The sequence below is a fragment of the Nyctibius grandis genome, chromosome 6 (assembly GCF_013368605.1).
Source record: "Nyctibius grandis isolate bNycGra1 chromosome 6, bNycGra1.pri, whole genome shotgun sequence".
Lineage (NCBI taxonomy): Eukaryota > Metazoa > Chordata > Aves > Nyctibiiformes > Nyctibiidae > Nyctibius > Nyctibius grandis.
The window spans coordinates 59799736-59822932 of record NC_090663.1 but is presented as its reverse complement, the minus strand read 5'-3'; the positions used below and the strand labels follow the sequence as shown (position 1 = coordinate 59822932).

At 39.3% G+C, this 23197-nt stretch overlaps 1 protein-coding gene across 3 annotated transcripts in view; it reads right to left on the bottom strand.

Annotated features, from left to right (window-relative positions):
- The window catches only part of NFKB1 (nuclear factor kappa B subunit 1), a 58873-nt gene that overhangs the window by 19056 nt on the left and 16620 nt on the right, over positions 1 to 23197 (bottom strand). For 2 of the 3 annotated variants that reach the window (XM_068403658.1, XM_068403659.1), the window contains exons 4-11: positions 17937 to 17977; positions 15210 to 15308; positions 8017 to 8165; positions 6324 to 6487; positions 5380 to 5538; positions 3288 to 3392; positions 1364 to 1455; positions 633 to 771 (exon numbers count right to left, since the gene is read on the bottom strand). In XM_068403658.1, the coding sequence (XP_068259759.1) occupies positions 633 to 771; positions 1364 to 1455; positions 3288 to 3392; positions 5380 to 5538; positions 6324 to 6487; positions 8017 to 8165; positions 15210 to 15308; positions 17937 to 17977 (948 nt within the window). The remainder of the gene's footprint in view (positions 1 to 632; positions 772 to 1363; positions 1456 to 3287; positions 3393 to 5379; positions 5539 to 6323; positions 6488 to 8016; positions 8166 to 15209; positions 15309 to 17936; positions 17978 to 23197) is intronic. The other variant, XM_068403657.1, reaches the window with a different exon arrangement.

The window sequence follows — 23197 nt, the reverse complement described above, 5'->3', positions numbered from 1 at the left end:
GCACAGATCTGCTAGTTAAACTTCTTTTCACTAACAACTTAGGAAGCAGGTCTGATGCCAACTACTCTACTTCTGCTAGGGAACTAACGTTTTAACACAAGAGACTGAAACGGCACTTTCTCTGCTCTCAAGAGAAGTGTCTTGTGCTCACTTTACTAGCACAGGCAATTGGAAAATTCAAAAACAGCAGTGAAATTGTGAGGCATGATGCTAAAAGGCGAGAACTGCAAAATAGGTACTTTTTCCACCAGATACCAACCAGTCTTTGGTTTAAGGTTTCATCTGAGAGTACTGCCAGTAAAATGTCCTTAGATATTTCACAGAAATTCAGAGGACGAGAGTGCCATCTACTGTATGGACACGCATGCGTGCATATAGGAAACGGAGTAAGCCTCATTGGGAAAATACTCACGGATTTACTGCCTACCAGTCCAACAAAAAAACCTACAAACCCGTTACAGAGCTATCACTTCTCATATTAGCTCTGTGCAAAACAAGAAGACAAATATCCTATTTTCCAAAAATAACAACTATAAAAAAGCCCTCATCCAACAAGGCCTAGCTTTTTAAAATCGTTCCTAGGGACCCTGCAGTTACTGTTTCCAATATATAAAACAGGTTTAATGAATTACCTTTGATTTCTGGATAGTAGAGAAAAGGCTTTGGTTCGCTTGTTTCTAGATCAGATTTCCGACGCAGCTGTACAAATACAGATGCTGGCTTTGTGATATTGACATCTCGATACTTGGGTGTTTTGAACACAATAGCAAACTGTGAAGCAAACAATGATAAGCATGTTTATCACGGAGCATGGGTTTTGACAACATTTCTTTTACAGTTGTGCCACTTCGTAGGAACTGGTTCACAGCTAGGGAGGCAAAAATTCTTAGCAAATGGCTGCTGCAACAATAAACTTCCATTTTAGTTTTCAGTTACACTTTTGAATTCAAGTCTGAAAGCCTTTTGGGAAAGACAGAACTGCCGTCTGTCAGACAGATACTGCAAAGTATAACCACATCATGTATATTAGTTTGTCCTCATTATTTAGCACCTATTCTGTCGCTTTCTCAGTGTGTTCACAGGAGCTCTGTGAGCTTTTTATATATCCTATCCCAATTTACACTGGTGCATGTTAAAGCAATAGGTCTGTCTCCCAATTTCCTCACAATGTATTCCTAACCTACCTAGTTACCTAATGTACGTCTTTAAAGAACAGTTAAGATTGTATTATTATTAGGAAGCAACGAACAAAAGAAGAGGTTAGTATGGGATACAGATGCTTTCACCGAATTTACTAATTATAATATAATCGTTTATAAAGACGAGAAAATTATTAACAAATGACAAATGCTCTGTTACTTACCTGTCTATGTACATCTGTGGGAGAAAAGTCTCCAAAGCCTTCCCACATACCCCCATTCTCATCCTCTTCATAGAAACGTATCTGAATATCATCTGCAAAGAGTGAAAGAAACACTCTTTGGGATGTTTGTGCATTGTTTAACCTTTGGGATGTTTGTGCATTGTTTAACCTCTGGCTAAGTTTGTTTCAGATAAAAATCAATACATTACGTGGGTGATGATATTACATGAATAATACATGAATTATCTTTAACCGTTTTATGAAAACATCATAAATAACCCATTTTTGACATCAGTTCTAGATCAGCCTAATTCTACTGACTTCACTGAAGTTGCGCTCCATTTACTGAGCAGTAAAAGGAGAACTAGATTCACTACCTCTTCCTATTCTAGGGCTATAAAACATTCCAGAGGAGCTTTATTTGGAACAAACACGTAGGGAGGGGAGAACTTGAAGCGTGAAACGTAGAAACCACCCTCTCTCCTCCAACAGTTTCAGTTCAAAAAACGGTAGCAAAACCTGAAGTGCCACAGTTCAAGTTCCGCTTGCTGCTGGCAGAGTGCCACTTTGGAGCTGCGGCTCAGAGAGACGGCAAGGGTGTGAGCAAGCGGCATGTCAGCAGTGATCCCTCACCTGCCAAACACAGCACGGGCCAGAAACATGAGATTTGGCTTCTGCTCCTCAAAACAAATTTTCTTTCGTTCTCTTTGCATTATTTATTTATATTTTTAGAAAAAGCTCGGAAATATCACACTACTAGATTCCTTCCCCCAGCACTCCTGGTAAGAAAAAACTAGAAAAAGCCTATTGTCTCTTAGGGTGACTGACGCAGGACAGGCTTTTGGAGCAGACAGCCTGCTTCCTCTGATCCACCACCTGCTAGTCTCAAGACTGTGAACCACCACTTCCAGTCCTGCTGGCCTGCATGCTCAAGTTCCTTCGGGCAGGAGGTTTCCGAGAGCAATGAGGTCAGGGGAAACCCCGATCTGGCTGAGGGGAAATCCCACTTCAGGGCTTCCACTGAGTCAGACTTTTATTTATTTATTTTGAACACAAGAGTTATGTTTCATCTCAGTCCTTCTGATAGCAGGGGTTATATACATTACTGAAGGAAAACAGTTTTTTCAAAGCCCCTAAAAGCCCTCTCTCTAAGTGGTAGAAGAATATTTGCAAGAGAGAGAGGTGGAAAAGGACAGCCTGTATTAACAGAAGATGTCAGCGTGATTTTATCAATATGTGCAGGGATTGATTTCAAACAGGTGAGAACGGAGCACCTGCTCCACCATGCTATCTACACCAGGGAGTTCCCGGTATTACTTACAGCTGAAAAATACAAAGGATTTCCCTCACTCCCATTTTTTCTTTTTAGTTCAGCCCAAATTCTACAACCCACTCCATTAACCTTTATCTTCCTATCCAAACCTTTATCTTCCTATCCAAAACCAAAGCATTCAAATCCACACTGCCCAATTCTGACACACGCATAGCCATGAGCAGACTACCAAAATGAGTCTGTAGAGAAGTATATGTTTACAACGAGTACTCTCTACCATTAGCGTATATGTAAAAATAAAGTTACTAGCAGCAGTGGGAACACATTCAGCTTTCATCAGTGCTTAACAGCGAATGCTCATACTTACTCTTTGTAATAAGGAACTTAACAATAAACCAGAAACTTGATAATAATTCAGAGCAGGTGTTAGTTAATGGAGTCAAACACTACCCAGAACCCACCACCCACCAGATGCAACAGGCTATTTTGATTTATTAATTTACTGGACTGCTGGCCTGACTTCCAGAAAGGCTGAGTGCTTACAAATCCTGCTGCGCTATCACAGCAGGAGAACACTAAGGCAGCACAGCAGGCTTCATGTGTACTCCAGATGAACACCCTGGGGTGCCTTGCAATACTCAGGACTCTTACCTTTCTGAACCTTGTCACAGAGAAGGTAAATCTCTTCCCCTCCTGTTACACACCCTGCTGTTCGGTCCATTCTTACAATTTTTAAGTTGGAGGCATTGGGAGCTTCTATTGAAAGGAAAGAGTAAAAAACCACTTACCTTCATAACAGTTAAATTTAGAAAAAATCCAAACCCAACACAGAAATGCAATAGAAAGACAAGCCTCCAATACAACCTACCTAAATTTATCTATGGTTTTTTAAACATGAATAAATCAACAGTTTTTCATCTGAAAGGCATAATCCTGTATCCTCTAAGCTTTGACTGAACTTTGATCTATAAAATAAGGCCCTGGCCATTCCAGCACAATTACTGCACTAGTAAGCACAGCAGTGAACTGCATCCAGCACTCTGCACTAGTACTAACTTTATGACAAGAGTGCATTACAAGAGAACATAATATTTTCTTCCCTGCTGTCTTGACAGCGTGACACTCTTGAGAGCTCTTCCCTGTATCTCACTATTTGAATGCAACGTGCAATGCTTTGCCTTACACTGTGACTTACTTGAAAGCATTGACAGTCCTTGGCCAACGTACTGGACTGTGATCAAAAAGTGCACCTCCACGGATCTTAGTAAAGGCATCAATGGATAACTATTGGTCCTCAAGACAGACTATCATCTGATAAGTAAAAGCAGCTGTGATAGACAGTTATGCTACCACAAGTTGTGTCTGCCCTGTGGAAGAGGCTTGAATGGTGCCAATGAAGAGTATTAGAAAAAAAAAAAAAAACAAACCTGAGATAAAACTTTTGGAACTAACAATGAAGAATTCACCTTGGGAGCTCAGAAACTACTAACTGACATCTATGTAGTGACTTAAAGCAGCAGAAACATGCATACAAAATTACCCCTCTATTCACCTCCTTAATTGAAGGCAAAATTTTGATGGTCAGATTCAGAAGGATAGGATAACTTCAATTGTTTTTATATGTATGGCTTGATACATGCTCTACCTCTGTTGATGATTTGTCCTCCTCCTCTTTGCTTTACAAATACTCTCTATCATTATGCAGGTGTGAGATAGAGTAATGAAAACAAATGGACTCTGTAATTGTTTCTAATGAAATTCAAGATTCCTTAACGACACTGCTTGGTAAATCATTGCAGCCTCCAGATGAAAAGACTGTGTTTTCTCACCTGGAAAATGCAGGTCGTGTGCCATAACAACAGGAGACATCATGTTCTTTCACTCAGTGAATATATGCAAAATGGCTGTGCTACATCACTACATTCCCCAATTAATAGCAAGCAACAGACTATATTAGAACAGTTGCATTTAATACCTTATAATCTAGACTTTGTTCTTAAAAAGTGATGATATAGACATGGCTGTTGCACAAAGAAAAAAAATGGTACTTTTTCTGAGTCATTACAGAATGATTATCAGTAACACAGTAATCCACAGCTACAGGGAAAAAAACTCAGGCAGCAGAAAGGGTTCAGGTAAGATGAGTAAGTATAACTGAAAGGTACAAGGGAAAACATGAAGTGAAAAGATTCACTAGGAAATCAGACAATTAGAGGGATGTAACAGAAGTATGAAAATTACTGACATGTCTAAAGGAAATTGATTGAGAACTCTGGTTGCATTACTCTCTCAAACCCACAAAACAAGGACAAGCAGACAGCCAGCAAAAGTGAAAGGTGTCAAACTCTAAACAAAGATTGAAGCAAAGTAATTTTTTCCTCACATCGTGTGTGACAAGGCTTTGTCACAGAAAGCAACTAAAAACTGCAAAATTCAAGAACTTCTTATGAATATAAGAAAAATTTACAAAATCCTCGTAATAAAAGTGGCAGGATTGAACGTGCCAACAGCAAAATAAAACCTTCCTTTATGGCTTACATCACCAGCTGTTAAAAACCAGAACGATAGCATGGGTACCTGGATAGACATGGGGCCAATTAGCCATGGGCTACTTGTTATTGATCAAGTAACAGGCAAGCAGCAGGGCTAGATGAGTCTGCGTATAGCAATATCTACATATCATTTTTGTACGTACGAAAGCTTGCCCCTTATTAAAAAAGTAATTAAAGCCAAATATACTTACTGCTGTCATATATTGCATCTGATATAACAGGATCAAGTTTCCGTGTGAAACTACCATTACTGTCAGGGAGAAAGGCTGTAAACATAAGACGCACCACACTGAGATCCATTTCTTTAGTCTGCTGTACTGCTGCCTGACGAATAATCTCTCTTTCTCGTTCTGGAACCGATAAGTAGACAGATGGATATTAACAGAAGGGGTAGCAGACCCGTAACAGAACAGAGAGAGCATTTTCCAAACATGACTATCAAAAGGCACCAATAGCGAGGAAATGTTTTCCTTTTCATTTAGTATCCATTGACTTCTCTCTTTTTAAGCAGAGAGGAGCAACTGTTCACAATGTATGGCATTCATCTTTCAGTTTGTGCATCAGATGTTATTTAAGATAAGGTATATAATTAAGAGACATACAGAAAACGACTATTTTCTGCTCTCAATTTAAAAAGATGGTGAAAAGGTCAAAGACCACTACTAAGGACATTTGAATGCCTGGTATGAGAGTAATAAAGAGAAGGCTGGCCCCTCTATACAGTGCCTGAAAGCAACGTAGACCACAGGTTTTACGGGGATATGGGTGAAATGCAGCTGAATGAAAGAGTATTCTCAAAAGGTCCCCAACTTACTTAAGGATATATGTCTTGCAACAATAATGCAAAATGACTCTATTTATCATCTTATTAAATAGGGTAAGAGCAATGAAATACAGGTGCAGAGGTGGGTACAGGGAGCTATGGAAGGAAGTTGCTCCATTCTCATGTGCACGTTGACAGCAAAGACTCTTTCAGATTCCCTAAAACACGGCAACAATGCACCACCTCTTAAAGCACATAGCCATAGGCTGTTTTCCTGTCCAAGGCCTTTTCTGGCTAAGAATCTGTGTTTTCAGAAGCTAAACCTGTTTTTAGCAAAAGACCTATTAAAACCAGGCCGCCATTTCTACATACCAGTCAGCTGTCTGTCTCCACATCCTTCTGCCTGCAGATAGCCAAGTTCAGGATGCACCAGGAGTCCTGGGTTGTATCCTTTCTTGCAAGCATCTATCATGCGTGTTTCCAGAGTTTCAAACACTTTCTTCTTTGTGACATGAAGTATTCCAAGATTTGCAAACCTGCCGAATTTTGATGGAGGGAAATATTTTCTTAATGCTTGATGCCAAGCCTGCAGCAGGCAGTCTCTTTCTTACCAGAGGCAGCTATACAACTGAAGTCAATGGAAGGACTCTATAAGCTTACTTAGGCGCTATTTATACTTGAGGGCAAATTTTCCAGCAAGAAAAAGTCAGCCAAGCTTACAAAACACTTAAAATGTGCACCATTATATGGCAGCGATCGTGGGATTTTCCCACGGCATAAGTAGTAATCTATTAGGTTTCAGACTTACACTGTGGAAGCACCTTACAAAACATTTGAAAATCTGGTTGTCACACTTTGCTCTGTCTTGGCAATGACATTAATATGTCATTCTATATAGTTGTTATGCAGAGCAACTGCTCAGAATAAACTCCATCCGTTCAAAATGAGTCAGAGAGCAAGCTAAGAAGCTAAAAACAGTGCAACATTTTCCAAAGGAAATGTTTTAGCAAGGCTCTGGACGTTCAGCAAGACACTTCAGGTATCTATTTGAATGAAAACTTCCATAATACAAGATCTGCTTTTGTAAAAATCTGGCACATTTAAAAAATCAAGTAGATCTGGAAGTATGAAAACAAGACAATAACTCAATTTTCACATGGGTCAACTGAGGATAGGAAAGCTGTTTCTAAACATCTGACGAAAAACAAGACAGGTTAGGAAATGAGCCAAACTTTTCAAGATGAAAAGGAGCGTTTCAAATAAAGCTATTTAAATTGCTGTGCTTGGTAAAGTCAGTGCACTGGGCTTGGACATCAAAAGTTACAGTTTAAAAGAATCTCTCTCTCGCAACCTTCTCAGCTTTTTAAACTTCATCTTCTTCACCAACAAAGACATTCTTGAGATCACAGAACTAAAAACTCACAGCCAGCATGAAACTTGATCTAACCCTGAAAACGTAGACAGGAGCCTCAGCTCCTTTTACTGATATAAACAATTATTCTTTTAAATTAAACGAGAACAGACCAACTACAATTTCACCATAATCTTACTGCTTTAAACTTAAAAAGTTTGACTCATTTATATTTTCATGTTTATACGTGTCTTGCACTAATTTCAAACTTACTAACCCTATTTTCTTAACGCTTTTCTCTTCACTATATTCCTATTGGCAGATTTCAGCAAAAGCAAAGTATCGATCCAAACCATAACAAAAGCTTCTCTTCAGTAATTTTACAGTCCCTTCTCTTTGATGGAAACTACTTACATTTTGAAGAACGGGTTTACAAAACAAATTTGGACTGCACACCAAGAGAATGAAACTACAAAATCTAAGTGAAAATTATTTGCTTAAACCTATTTAGCCTGCTTAGGGCAAATTCTACAAAGGTAAACAGAAACCCCATTTATTTTTCTATTTAAGATACAAACAAAACACAGACCAGAGCGTGAAGACTAGTGCTCCTCTTAGCTGCCTCTTAGTAGTATTTTTGTATTGCTTCTGACAGTGTTTGTACTTGATTCTCTCTCCCTTAGCCCAGCTTTACAAATGAGTTGATGGACTTACCCTACAACCATATCTTTAGGTCCTGCATTAACCGTGCATACTCCGTCTTCACAAAATTTACCCACCAAGCTGTGAGCATGTAAGTGGACATATTTCCCATTAGTAACTAACTGGACGATTACTTTTGCAGGTCCAACATAATTGCAGATCTGTAAATAAATATTAAAAAATGTGGGATTGTTTGTTTGGATTTTTTTTAATGGAACAAGTAATGATTCCAGTTGAGTATTTTCTGTCAGCTAAGTACAACCAAACTTACATAGGAGAAATGTGTATGCATTTTCTCATGAAATACAAATGACAAACTAACTGTACCAGATAATCAAAAGAAAACCCAACACATTTTTTGTAATTAAACTTGACATACAAATGGCAAGAGTAGTGACCAAAAAAGTTAGGAAATGAAACAAAGCTAAAGGAGAGCAACCTTCTGTTTCCCAAATAATGAATCTCAGATTTATATTCTGGCCAGTTACTCCACATTGCTCTCCTTAAATTTCATTGTTGCATGTTAAGAAGAAATACAGAAAATGTATGTATTTAACAAAAACCCCTGCATTATTTTTCCAAATTTGAAAACATTTTAAAAAATTATTTTAAAATATTATGATTTTTTTAAAACATTTTGACCTCATTACAATGACTCTTCAGGTAGAGATCTTAAAGTGAATTAATTCTATATTCATAGGTATTTTGTTAGTTCAGTATGCTACATCAATACATATTACCCAGTCCAGTAAATATTTCCTTTAAGCGTACATGAGGATATATGCTAAATCCCCACCTAAGACTTTGCAGGACTGGAACTATGATAAACTGAGTCCCTTAGTATAGCCAGCTCTGGAGGACTACAAAGCTTTTTTCCCCTGTTATAGTTTCTAGTCCCTATACATTTTTTAACAGCTTTTAAAATTTTGATGTCAAGTAATGCCTCAAAAACAAACCTAAAATTATTAACAACATACCGTATTGGTAAGTTATTTGCTTTACATATATTATTTAGAACTTTATTTTCTTTCCTCACAAATAATACTCTTCAAGTCAGTTATCAGTAATGCACCACTTTCAAATTATGCTGAATATAAAATTACTCCACTTTTAAAAAAGCAAACATTACCTTCCCTTCCAATTCACTTAATTAACCCTTTTATCAATGTTGGGTTTTTCCCTCCTCTAATTTTTCTTCTAATTTGCCTTGGGCAAAGTTCTTTGTATTACAGCAGCTTATAGATCTAATCAACCAAGGTATTAAAAGATCACGATAAACATTAAAGTGATGAATCAGTGATGAACTAAATACTTAAGGTTATATTGTTGATAAAATGCTGATAACCAGGGATTGCCACGATTTCACCACATTACTAAGTCCTGCTAACTCCCTTCACTCCAGTTAACCCCTCTCTTGAACCCATTCCATCACACCTGAAATACTCTGCATACGTACAACACATGTGCCCTCCCCATTGTCCTATTCACTGCTAAAAGCAAAAAAACATCCCAACTATGAAAGAGTTGTTCCAGGAGGAACAGGTATGCAAAAGTCCTCTCATTACTCACTGCCTGCTAGTTAACTTTATAATACCATATGAATGAGCATTTTATAACCAGCAGTTTCTAAAATACAAAACATGGGGTACTCATGCTTCCCTCCTGTTTCCAAATTGTTGTCCCTCCTGGACGGAAACAACACAGATGCAGAATAATCACTGCTTTGTCATTTCCACCATTTACCAGCAGTGAGAAAACGCAGGGATCCCTATGTAACTTTCACAAAGTCATCTGAAAATAAAAACGATTGTGTTTAGTGGTGGTGACATGTAGCACCACTAAAATTAACTTTTCAAGAGGGGGCTTGTAAAAAATTTTTTTCATTTTATCCCTCAACTAAACAAGACTTTCCCTGCTATAAAGTTTCCAGCATATCTATAGCATTATATTCATTATGAGTAACATCATGTCCTAGTATCACATCAGAAAAGTTCAATCCTTCATCAGCTGTAGAAACCACAGTGAAACTGTAGGTAGGACTGCCGCACGTCAAGGACTTTCCAGCCTCTGAAAGCAGAACATATAACTGCAGCGGTAACCAGATTGCAATCTCCCCCTGTTACTCAGCTCAGCATGATCTCTGTAGTCTCTCTCAGGGGAAAAACAAAAGAGTTTTTAAAACGTAATACCCTATGTAGGTCATAAGGCAAGAAAGAACTATTTTTGTCATCCAGTCTGATGTCCAATGCTGCAAAGGCTACAGAATGTCCCTGAACTGTTTCCTACTTGTATTTCTTATAGACAGACTTTCCTACTTGATTTTGAGACATCCGGGTTACCTTAGCGCCCAGCAAAATAGCCTCAGTGGTTAAATATACTTACGTACTATAAATTAACTCTTTCGTGTCTTTGAATCATTGATGCCACGATTTCAGAACAACACAAAATTTATTCTGGCACTAAGATATACAAATAACTATAACCTTTTACATAAGAACTTAAAAACTACTGTCAAAGGCATTAAAAGGTAGATGGTGTATTACAATGCTGAATATCTACAGAAACCTAAGGATTATGGTGTTGACACAAAACCATATACTCAACATGAGAGGGAGATAGCATGTGGGTGCTGTACTGCTCAAGATCAGAGCTATGATCTGAAAAAAAAAGTTACTGAACTTCAAATTAAAGATAGGGGAGAAAAAAGAAAATAAGGAGTTCCTGGGAAGAGCATAGCTGTAATACTTGATTACATCCTGTACTGAAGCAGCATTCAATCGATCTAATCTGATAAAATGCTGCAGGCTCACATTAATCTGCTGTTTCTGTTCGAGAGAGATTTGTCTGAGAGATTAAAAGGACCCTGTGAACTTGAAATTGAGTCAATTTCAAAACAAGAGTTGAAAGTTTTTTCAGTTATTTCACATCCTCCCGCGATCCAGACCCCAGCCAATTTTTTATGATTTCTAAAACTTTACAAAAACTTTGTAAGAACATTTTCCTACTTCTAAGATGTTTTTTTCCAGTTACTCTTACAAGCAAGAAGTGAAACCAAGTGGTCAACGACAGAAAGCAAATGATGGAAAAGACCATGTCAAACCTAAAAAGCCAGCAACTACAAGAATACCTATTTCTCTTTCTAATCGCTTTGTTACAGCAACTATAGCCCCAATCCTACCTAACCTTCCATGTGACTAGTGCTGTCCTCAATACACACACAGAAAGTGTCCACAGATGAGGCATCGCTCACTCTCATAAACGGGATGTTTTCACAGAGCAGCATCTTTTTTTTTTTCAGTTGCTAGTTTAAGACAAAATACTTCAGATGTGGTACAAGTTGTTTAGGCAACTGAATACTTACTTAGAGGTCTAAGAATAAGCAATGTAAAGTAATTTAAACCAATGGGAGCTGAAGATCCTCTGAATGTAAGGTCACAAAACATGGAGTTCGGTGCTCTGCTTCAGAAGCCCAACTAAAGGGACTTGGTGCCCCATATTCTGCCAAATTAACCATAACAGTAAAAAGCACAAATCTCACTGAATTTAGCTTCAGCTGAATTCGATCTGTCACCCTACAATTTAATTCCTGTGATGGGGGGGAAGCAAATACGCTGCTCCTTTCTTCACCAAGAAGGCTCATCAACAAAGTAACTTGCCTAATTTTCCCATAAATTTCCCTCCTGAACTTGAAGTATGTGCTGAAATCCCCCTGATTTCAATAAGAACGCATATCTCCAAATTGAGGTATAATTTAGCATAGCCCCAGGATATGACTGGATGGGCAGTTCTCCTGTTCAGGTGCCTGGGTTCAGGGCTGCCTAACTGGTATGCAGCCTTGATTCACAAGCTGAACTGCACATGGTCCAAACTCATCGACAGGGAGATGGTGCTCATTAGCTCGGTCACATCTCTGAGCAATCAGTTACTCAGCCTCTGTGATGGAACTGATTTACATGCAGCTCACAGAGAATAGGCAATTTGAGTTTGCCACCCACGTAGATTTGCCCCCAAGACGATGAAAATTCAGGACATTTCCTTCACACCGCTATTTTCAGCAAATTCTTTTCACGCCCAAAATTCGATCAAGAACTTCAGTGTAAAACATGAACATGCCTATACTAACATCAGTACAACAAAGTAACTTGCCTAATTTTCCCATAAATTTCCCTCCTGAACTTGAAGTTTAGGACACACATGGTAAACGTGTAAGGCGGCCAGTGGAAATTCTCTGTGCAAATTTTCTCACAGTTTTTCAAATACATAAACCCAAGCAAATTATGAATTAAAAATCTAGATAGTTAAGTAAGCTGGTGATAATATTAGACAATCCAGTTTTATTCTTTCTTCTTATATTATCAACGTTTTTTTCCCCTGGACAAAAAGCTAATGATGAATAAGCAGCTCAGAAGCTTTGATTTCAACTGTTCTAGATAGTAAAATTTTCCAGCGTTGTCTTACTTACACTGAGCAGATGAAAATGAAATTTAAATGAAGAATTTTAGGTAGTTTTCTACTGTAATCATGAAACTTGTCATGAAATGTAACTTCATTATAACATGTTCAGTATCTACAACTTCTCTGCTCTCCATAACTACATGCAAAGTTATACAAAATCCTCTGAAACTGTAAGATGTTTTGTACATGATATTAGGATTACTGTTAGCAAAGACAGGGTTAAACAAAGGAATATAATTTCATAAACCATAAAGAATAATTAATCCCATTTTTGATATTATAGAAAAATACTGCTGTTATCTACACTCCATTTGTCATGATTCTGCTGTTAAGAGGTTTTAAATCAATTCCACCTTGCTGGCCAGTGTAGACTTGTCTTAAGTGTAAAGACTGGCATTGTAGAACTGCTACACTAACTCCTGACCTATACCATCTCCTAATATACTATACAAGAGGTGGTTAAATATGTAATTAGCTACCAAAACATCATGCTTAGAGACATAGCAAAGTCTTCAGCAGTCTGGCCTTTAAATGAAAGATACATCTCGATGTGTTCCAGCTCAGCTACAAGTTAGGGATTAGGTGTAGGAAAAAATAAATGGTGAAGTTGAACACATTATGCAAGAGGTCACAACAGATAAATGTTTTCTTTTGGCCCTCAATCCACAATCCTATGAAAAGGGAGTAGGGAGACTGCACTGAAGATGTCCGTTTTCAGGACATCCTGTGGTAGCTACCAGTAAATTACATCAGGTTTCTGCGGAGAGCCAGCCAAGCAGAAGAGAGATCCCCATGTGAGCTGCACTGACCACACCATGGCCAAGGTTTAAATATCTGTCACCTCCTTTTTACAGTACAGCCAAACCTCACGCTACTGTCCTTTATCAACTAATGGAGGTTTTACAGTGAAAACCTTGGCACAAGGGTTTAAAAAAAAAAAAACAAACCACATACAAAAAACCCAAAACAAAACAAAAAAAAACCCAACGCAACAAAACCCAGCGATCTTCAATTGTGCTCACCTCAGTTAGGACAAGGTGAGCACCCTTTGACAAAACACAGAAGAGACTTACAGGAAAAGGTGTGAACACCTCTGTCTTTACTGGCACCACTTGAATCAAGAACAGGCACTAACAAGCAGTGGCCTTGAGGAATTTACTTGTTGTGTTCCCTTGCCAGCCTCTCCCAGCAGGTGTTGCCATGTGGGGATTTGTACTAGGAAAAACCCAGATGCACACAGTAGGACAAGAGGGAGGGAGGGGAGGCACACACATGTGTGTGGGGAAGCTTTAGATGAAATGAAAATATGATGATCAATGAAAACAGAAGGTTTGATGGAAAGCCAAAGAACATTTTGCTTTCTACTTTACTCACAGAGAAATTCCATTTCCTGTACAACTCCTCATTGCGCATCTCCTTGTCATGTTATTGTGCGACCCATCACACCTTTATAAAGTATCATTTGTATTATTATCAATATAGATCAGATTGGAATCCAAAGATCTGGCTCAATTGAGGTAAATTACTTTGTATCTGAACATACCAGTGAAATTTCATTCACTGGTTCATCATTACCGTCATAATAGGAAAGGGAAAAGCAAGCAGATCCTTTGCCTGGGCTAGTAATTTTTCATAGGAGTTTTGCAAAGCTACATGAAATCATTTCCCAGCCTCTTCTCAATTCACAAGGCTAACACCCTAGGCTATCTCAGCCAATGCTGATTATTTTCCATTGAGTCATGCTCATACTGATTCATTACAGAGATGCAACTGTTCCAAACTCCAGCCTTTCTCAAGAACTGTAGAAGAACTATATGCATACTGCAGAGAAGGATGATGAGTGGCACACACCAAAACAGAGAGTGACTGCTTGCCACTCTTCCCTCCTCTTCTCTCCCCATAGAGGAGAGAGTAAGAGGTAACACCAGAATTAAAATACATAAACCCAGCTTCTCTGAGACAATCTCTCTAGTGCAATAGTTCAAAGAGGTAATGCAATACCAAGACAAAGACTTTCATTAAGTTAAAAAAAATACTGAAAAGACACAGTGTATCTTTTCTCCACTTCCACAGAAAAAGAATTTGCTGCAAGAACCACAGGCAAAGAAAGTTCTCTAATCCTAGAATGATTAATCACCACTGTTATAATCTTCATATTGTGCTAGCGCAGAATGTTTCTTTGATTAAAATCCTTGAATTTCTTCCAAGGAAAAAAGCCCCAAAAAACATTCAGCGAACACCTGAACATAATGCTGCTCCTATTAAAATGAGAACTTTTCTATTGACTTTAAAGGAATTAAGTCCTTAAGAACAGAGAATCCTAGAGATCTTGAATAAGGAGTAACATGAACAGAAAAAGAAGGAAAACTAAATAGCATCTTAGAGTGAAGTGGAATAACTGACCAGAGTCACATTTTGCAGTATGCTGGAAGTGGAGTAATTGAGCAGCTCAGGCCTTGCTTTATGCTAAAATTCCACCCTAAGGAAGAGCTCCATTAGTATGCACGAGGGCAGTGAGGTGGTAGGTGCGGAGAAGTTTACTGCTTAACTGCTGGCAGATAAACAGTGCCAAAATAATTCCAGAAATCTGAAGACAACTTCCTTTTCAAAATCAATTACGTTTTGAAAGTTGGGATTGAAATGCAGTCTTGAGTAATTTCGTACAAGTTTATGCTGATACGCAGTGTCACTTTTATGCACACACGTGTCACTTGCATTCAGTTTGCAAAATTAATGATTTATGTACTTACTTTGACCTGAGGGTATGATTTTTTGTTCTTTTCACTAGAAGCACCAGGAAGTCCACCATGTGAAGGCCCTTCGCATACGTATCGGAAACGAAACCCCCTCTGTGGAAATAAAGGAAAAGAAACGTGAAAGGTCTTTAGAAACAACACTTTTTTTAAAAAAAAACACACACATGCGAGCCTGCATGCGCGCACACACATACACACAGACAAGACTTGCCCAAACAGCCCACAAACAAAAAAGTTACAACTGTTCGTCCCTGAAATGCTGAGTGCTGGTTGACAAGTCACCACTGAACTGTAGCTCTGGAGAAACTATTCCATTCTCACTCTTACACACAGCAGCAACATGAAATTTTTCTTTCAGTAAGTGAAGATATTTTGAAGCAGAGATCTATTTATACTCTCAAAACAAGATAAAAAATAAAAGGTAGAAAATGCAAGAGCAGATACTCTTTCTCCTGTGATAGCTGCTAGGTAGAGAGAATTGAAGCCAATAATAATCAAGGAAGTTCAAAGCATCATAAGGAAAAGAAGAGGGATTAAACAGAAATGCTTATTCCTTCTGGGAAAGGCATGTGAAAGCTGTATCTCTGACTGGAGTCCAGAAACAGCACAAAAGCTTTCAGGGACTTTGAGTGGCTGGGTTTTCATCTCAGCTACATAAATGTCTGAATATACTTTAGGGAACTGCAGGATATTAGCGACCACTCTAGAGTACAGCTGTCCATTTATTCCATTTTTATTTGTAGGAAATAACATCCCCTTTACTTTACAGGGTAATCTATAAGGCACAAAAGATGCAACTCTTAAGCAAACGTATTTGGTAACTCTAAATCTACTTAATTATACACTATTTCATGTGGGCCCCAACTTCGAATACTTTCAGACCTACTCCCCAGTCCTGCAATTTCTGGGAAAATCCCCATCTGAGATAGGGCTCCCAGTGTCTGTCCAAACAGCACCAGTTAGCGGTGTATCCTTTGTCAAGAATCACTCAACTTCTTTCTAATAGCAGACAACTCTGAATTCGAAGTTTGTATTAGCTGACAGTGAAAACATGGTTCAAAAATTACTCTGTAATCATCAGCTTCAATATCTCTCTCACTAAAGCCTTTTCAGTTTAAAAACTTGTTTCCCAGGCAAATCGAAAGATCTGACTTTTATTCAGGTACTGACCAGACAATGTAACTCATCCTTAAGCACGTATTCGCCTTCCTACAGTGAACTGAGTGACCGAGTGAATTACAAGTGAAGTGCCCAGATATGATGAGCTTGAACCCAAGCTGTCCAAAAACTCAAAGCAACCTCTGCAGTCATGACCCATGCAACCACCCAGTCTCTCTTCACCTCTATGCTTTCGGTCCAACAGATCCAGCAGTCATCTGCGTGGCCTTCCCCAGACTATTGCCATTGCTATCCTAGCTATATTTTCACACATACAGTCTTACTCCCCCCAGCTGTCTCTTTGCCCCAAAAATGACCACAAGCACAGCACTCTGCTAATGGATCACCCTCATCACCCTGTTATAAACCATTGCCCAGCTTGCCACATGGGTACTCCACTACAGGTACTGCTTGCTGAGAAGTCATGCACAGAAATGATGGGTTTTCCTCAGGCACTGCACACTGTAGGCTCCGCCATGCAAAGACATGGCCTGATTTGGGATGAACTAAAACAACAAGGAAGAGGCAGTGTATTCTTCCAAGAGTTCACAGTACACTGCTGTTTCACTGATGACCATGAAGTGTCCCTATTCCTGGAGGAATGCTCGAGCACAAAAATGTCTTTGGTGTGTGGCTGAAACAAATGTTGTCTACTGCCTCCTCCAAGAAAGACTGGACTGTGGCATGCTTCTGCAGAAGACCAAGCAGAGGATGGGACAGCTTTTAGTCACGCTCTTCCCCAGTCTACTTTACAGCTCCATAAGGTAGGATTTTATGCAACCAATTGGGAGAGGCAGGAAAGGGGTCTCCATACTGCAACAGCTTAAGGACGAATACTTGTAACTGCTGATGCCACCACCTAAAGGGGAACAACACCCTGGCATACTTCAGGGCAATCTTCACCCAGCAATTACTTTATACACCAGTTGCATGAAAACTAACCAGTGCATTGGGATGACTTTCATACTGTCAGAGAGGCATGAGTGTTTGCTACACAGTCACAAAAAAAATTACATTCAAGCTTTTATCTTCATTTTTCTTGGGTTATTCAAAACAGCCAACTGTGACGAAAGGAATCTCAAAGGACAACAGAATTTCTTTACAATGACAAAGCACAAGTCAAAAGTTCCTGTAACTTGGGAACAGAATGAAATGGGGTTGGTTGTTTGTTTTTTCTTTCATGTGTTTCAAGAAACATGAAACAAATTCTAAAAATCTTCCATGTTTGGTCTAATCATTTATGTTTCAAAATACTGGGGTACTGTAAGAGTCACTTCTAAGATGAAGAGTCTATACTTAGCAAGATATTTTTTTAAAACTCTCAGGTTTTTTTTTTCTTATGACACTTCCAGAGAGACACAAAGATGAAAACAGAACAAAACAGGAAACGATGTAACTACAAAAGTGAGAGGAAAAACTGCTCATGGTTATGTGCCACATTTGTTATGAGAGTTCAACCCCTTCACTACTCTCTTTTTCTCATCTTAAGCCATAATTTTATGCAAAGCTGAATACAGTGACATAGCTACCTTAAAGATTTTCAAAACGTAGTGTTCTTCTTACCTGTTTTGGTTGTTCTATGATTTGAAGATATGGTCCATCTGCTAACATAAAAGAAAGAAAAGTCATAATAGAAATTATATTCCTATTACTATGACATATAAGTTGCAGGGGTAAAACTGATGTCTTTGAATGTCTGGAGATAAAATTTTTGAAAGCACCTAAGCATCTTCAGAACTTAAATTTTAATGAATAATCACTTGGCAGTCTGCCATTTCCAATGTTCCCTAAGACCAGTGGAGTAAGAAGGGAAGTATTAACTTAAAAAAGTTAATTTTAGCTTAGAGGGTCTAAATGGGCAACTCTGATCACTCAGGTAAGACCTGCAAGGATGAATAAGAACAGGAATCTCCCCTTGCCACTGACAAGCAGCCTGGCCTTCCTGAGCTAAGGTTAACTTTTGTATTTAAACCCCATGGGCTCTTAAGACTATATACTCACAAGCTTTTGGCCCTAGGGTTTCCTGCTGAATAGGTGCTTTTGAAAGTCCAAAGACAGCCAATGGGAAGCTCTGAGGTATGGGAATATAGGAGGAATTTAAGCTGTCTCAACATGCCCTAACAGTCAGAACAGCTTTAAGAAAAAAAAAACCCTGGAATTGAGGAGACTAAACAATTTACATTCTTTCAGTAATATCAGATACACTTTTAAATACACTGTTCTGCTGTGCCTCTAAAAACACTGAACACACTCTATTTGACTACAGATGCAGACTCCATAATAAGATCCCTCTTTGAGCATGATGCCAATGCACAGGATTATGTTCTTCTAAAATGCTATTTGTGTCTTTCAAAGAAGGCTTCCTGAAGCAACTTTCAGTCTTGCACAACTCCCTGAACAGTGGCTAACTTCATACCACAAACCTCATTCAAAATTCACCAGTTTAAATAGCCTTTGAGCAGGCCCTAAATCAAATCAGAACTCGGTGCCACCAGAGTTAAGAATTCATCACCTGACCAAAGCTTAGCTCCAACCCTGATCGTTTAGATTATCTACACCAAGAAGGAAAGCTCTCTCAGTGGATGGCTGTGAAATACCTCTTAAAATGCAAGCCACTCCCAAGTCTGAAAATGACAGTTCCAAGAGGTATGATTTCTTCCCTGCCTCTTGCTAAGCAGAGAAGAAGATTCGGATTTCAATGCTAAAAATTCAACTGCTATCAAAGCAGATCCCAAATGACAGCTTCACTGTGAATAGCTACACAATATTTTGCCAGCTATATTCCTGTTGGAATAATGTATCATCACTTATACTCTGTTAAAGGTACTAATGCTAAGGAATCAAGCAGGCTCACTGGGACACGTGAAACCTCCAAAGCAGACAAGCCACAGCTATGTGGCACAGCCTGCAAGCATACAAATCATACTGTGCCCTGCCAACATCCAGGTGTGATCTACCTCCGAACAACGGCACCATCTACAAGTACCACGCCACCCAGCTACCTCAACTACGTAGTACTTGGAGTGAGCACAGAACTATATACTTGCATCAACTTTAATTTGCCAATAGGCCTAATGTTCACTGACAGTTAAAAATGGCACAATATTCATTAATTCATAGTTTCTAGTATGACTACATGCATCCTTCTCAGCTCCTCAATCCAACTTCATTCTAATAAAACCGACCTTCATGTCTTTAGTCAGTGCAGGTTTCTCTCAAAATGAGTTTTGATAAATATGCTAATAGATGGAATTAGTATTTTGCTGTTGAAGTTAGCTGACTGAGCAACTGAATTAGCTTCATGCCAAAGTAATATTGCAAATGTCAGTCACAACAATTTCACATATAAAGATCATTTATTTCCCAAGTCCAACTCTCTTCCTGTGAAAAAGTAAACAGTGCTACAATTAAAATCCTGAAGTCATGCAAAGCAATTGCCTCAAGACCATATACACATCATCCTACATTAGAAAGCATGAAAACCAGTTTGGACTTCAGAAACTTTAAAAGACAGAGAGTAATATTTAGCTTTGGTGTGGTTTTATGTTTCAGTTTTTGTCTGTAATATGGAGTCAAGATGAGTCGAGTTGGGTTTAAGCATTATATCAGCACTTAAATTTAAGACCTCTGTTCACAGACCTCTAACCCTCCTCATGCTTTAGGCATCTAAAATTTTACACTCTAACAATCCAGAAGCCTTATATCTTCTGGGCACTGGCAGAAATAATGCACCTAAAATACAACTGTGTAGTTCAACTTTCAACCAAGCCTGCAGGGCAGGATCTGCCAAGTAATTGTTCTTTGGCTGTTCTCCCCTTAGGAATTAATTTTCAAGGCATATACGTTGGGTTATGATCGGTACAAAATACTACTGCTTTCTCTTAAACATTAGCCAGAAAAGGATGCGCTCATTTATCCAACAGCTAAGTGGCTGCAGCAGTCACCTGGGCAAATTAGATGTCTGTTATCACTAATCCAGATTCCATAAATCATACTCATATTTAAAAGAAAGTTTTGTGAGGTCCTATTTTAACCTTTGGGGTTTGTGACTAAACATTTCTTTTTTTATAATGACTAAGTAATTCTCTGGTACAGCATCTGAACCAGATCCAATTAACAGTACAAAGAAGGCATTCTAATGCAAGGCACTTAATTACATCTGAAATGCCATTTTAAAAATAAAGCAGCAATATTCAAGGTAACTTCCAAGCACAAATGCCATATTATTATGACTATAAAAAGGATTTCACTTAGTGAAAGGTCTCACACAGCTGTCTTCACTAAATTCTGAATACTTTCCAGAAGTACAGTAGACAGACAGCCTAACATTGGCCAGGTGTGGTTCCTTCTTTCTCTCTCTCATCCTTTCCCGTGGGGAAAAGAAAAGATATTTAGTGTTTTGCACTGGGAAATTTTTAATATTTTGTTTCTATTAGTAGGCATGTCTGGTCTAAGCAGACAGCAGGAACCTGAAGATGTATACCTTGTAAGAGGATGTAATAATAACAAGATTTATGATGATCTTTTGTACCTCTGTTCTAGGCTGGAAAGTTGCTTCCTTCAAGTTCTTGTTTAATGAGCAATCCCCTTTTAAGTATTAAACAACCACAAGAAGGAACACTACTTAATGCATAGCTTAAGTTCTCCTTTTGCCCTACAGAGAGGCTGAAGTGGCATACAGTCACAGAGCTAGCCTCTACACAGGGATGACTCTCACGGTTGCCAAGAGCCAAGTTTTGGCACTCCTAACAATTTGCCTGGCACTGCCGCAGTCAGGAGGGCTAAGAACTGCAACTAAAACATGCAGTCCTCCCGCCTGGAGGGGGTTTGGTGCAGACTGTCACATCCTGGGTATGCTTCAGTGCTTCCTTTTCTGTCTTCTCGCCTTGGTTGCCACAGACCAACTTGCATCCCACTGCCTCCCCTCCAGCCTGAGTCACAGTCCCACTTCCCCATGTCTTCTTCAGCTGCTACATTTCTTCATTTCCCTTCCTGCCTGAGTCAGAGGCTCTCCTGTATCTTGACACTCCCACCACTTACATTCTTTCTTCCTCTTGACAGGCCTCACCCTGCATGCACACTTCCCAAAGGAGCGCCCATCTTAGGCTCCCTCTTGGTTCCTTCTTCCCACCACAGCAAAGTCAAGAAAAAAGGGGTCTGTCAGGCTGGTGGGATATCCCTGCAAGCCTGGAAGCACCATAGGACTAGTGGGGTCCTTTATCTAACAGCTCACCTGGTACCCAAAGCCTCTAAGTTTAACCTGCAATCAGCTATGGTAAAGTCCCCCCCTCTCCTCCTCTGTTAGTGGGTCCCCCAGAACAGGCATCTCACCCTTGTAATAGCATGTTGTTTTGCTCTGTGAATATGGATGAAAACGCTCATGGCCTCCAGGTTTTGACTGCTAAATCCAACACCAGCCCTCTCGTGTCCATCCTGGCAGTGGTACCTCGCTGCTAAAGGCTCAGCCTCTAGATCTAGAGTCCTATCCTTCCTGAAGGCCAGTCATAGCATTTATACGTCCCCCTCTTCAGGGATTCACCCGCACAGGAACACTCTCTTGTATCTCAGCTCTGCAGTGTTCAAAGCATGATGTTTAAAGCAAGCAGTGCACAGGCTTTGCTTAACCTCTCTCTTCCCTCAGTTCACTCTTCAAAATACAAGCAGAGATGATCTAGAAAAAAACACGAGCAGCAGTATGCAAGTCTGCTCATGCCTCTGAGGATTAGGGCCACTGCTATGGGACAGGGAAAATGAACACTCATTTTTGGTGATGGTCAGGCTTCCTTGAATCTCTTCCTAACATTGTATCTCTCTGAAAAAATATGAAATAAAGCTTTTTATAAGTGCCTTCTTTTTTCCCTCTGTGCCCTTCTCATTTCTCAACAGCAAGCATCACAGAGGGTTGGGCAGAGGAGGTTAAAGAAATACCAGAAAACTGTAATTTTAGCAGCCTCCAGGCAATACTGTTCAGCTGCTGATGGCCCTGCTTCAACTTCACAGGCTTAGTCTGACTGCAATAAAAAAACCTACAACACCTTAATGCCAACAGCTAGTTAGATCAGAGCCCCTAAAACACAAAACAATTAACCAGTTCGCAAAACCACCTCTAACTGGCACACAGATTTCTATGTTACACGGTTGTAGATGGCCTTGTATAATCAGGAGGAAGTAAGAAACACTCAAAATCGTAAAACGCTTTGCTCAGAGCTCTGCCCATTTCCTCTCCGATTTAAGACATCACTTTGTCCCTCTACTACACGGTGGACATCACACTGATGCATATGACTGCTTTTACACCACCTAAATACACGCCATGGATAATGCTCCCTCCGTCCCCAACGCCATTTAAGGATTAGTACCTAACGCTCAGAGGCAGGATACTTCCCAATGAGGCAAAGAACAGGTTCACTTCGTGACATACTGCCCTTGCTGCTGGTGGTGTTTTAAACACACAGCTCAGTCCTGCAGTTGCACTGTTATGGCATAGATGCATCCTTTTGTCACCAAAGGCACACAGAGACTACTTCTCTTTCTAGATTTAGATGTAAAGGTAGAACTTGAACCATGTAACTATCTACTACAGCTTTAGGGCCAAAATAACCAAGCCTAATTTTTACTTAAAACTGACACGCAAGATAGAAAAAGACTGAGCGAAGACACTTGAGCACTGACAACCTCATTGAGAAAATCCTTGTCCCGACATCTCAAAGGTTTTCTACTATTACTGTAAATATTAACATAACAGCAGAACATCTATCATCAGAAAGTCCCCAAATTCCCCAGCTATTTGTTGATTCAGCTACGCTGGCATGATACGGCAATCC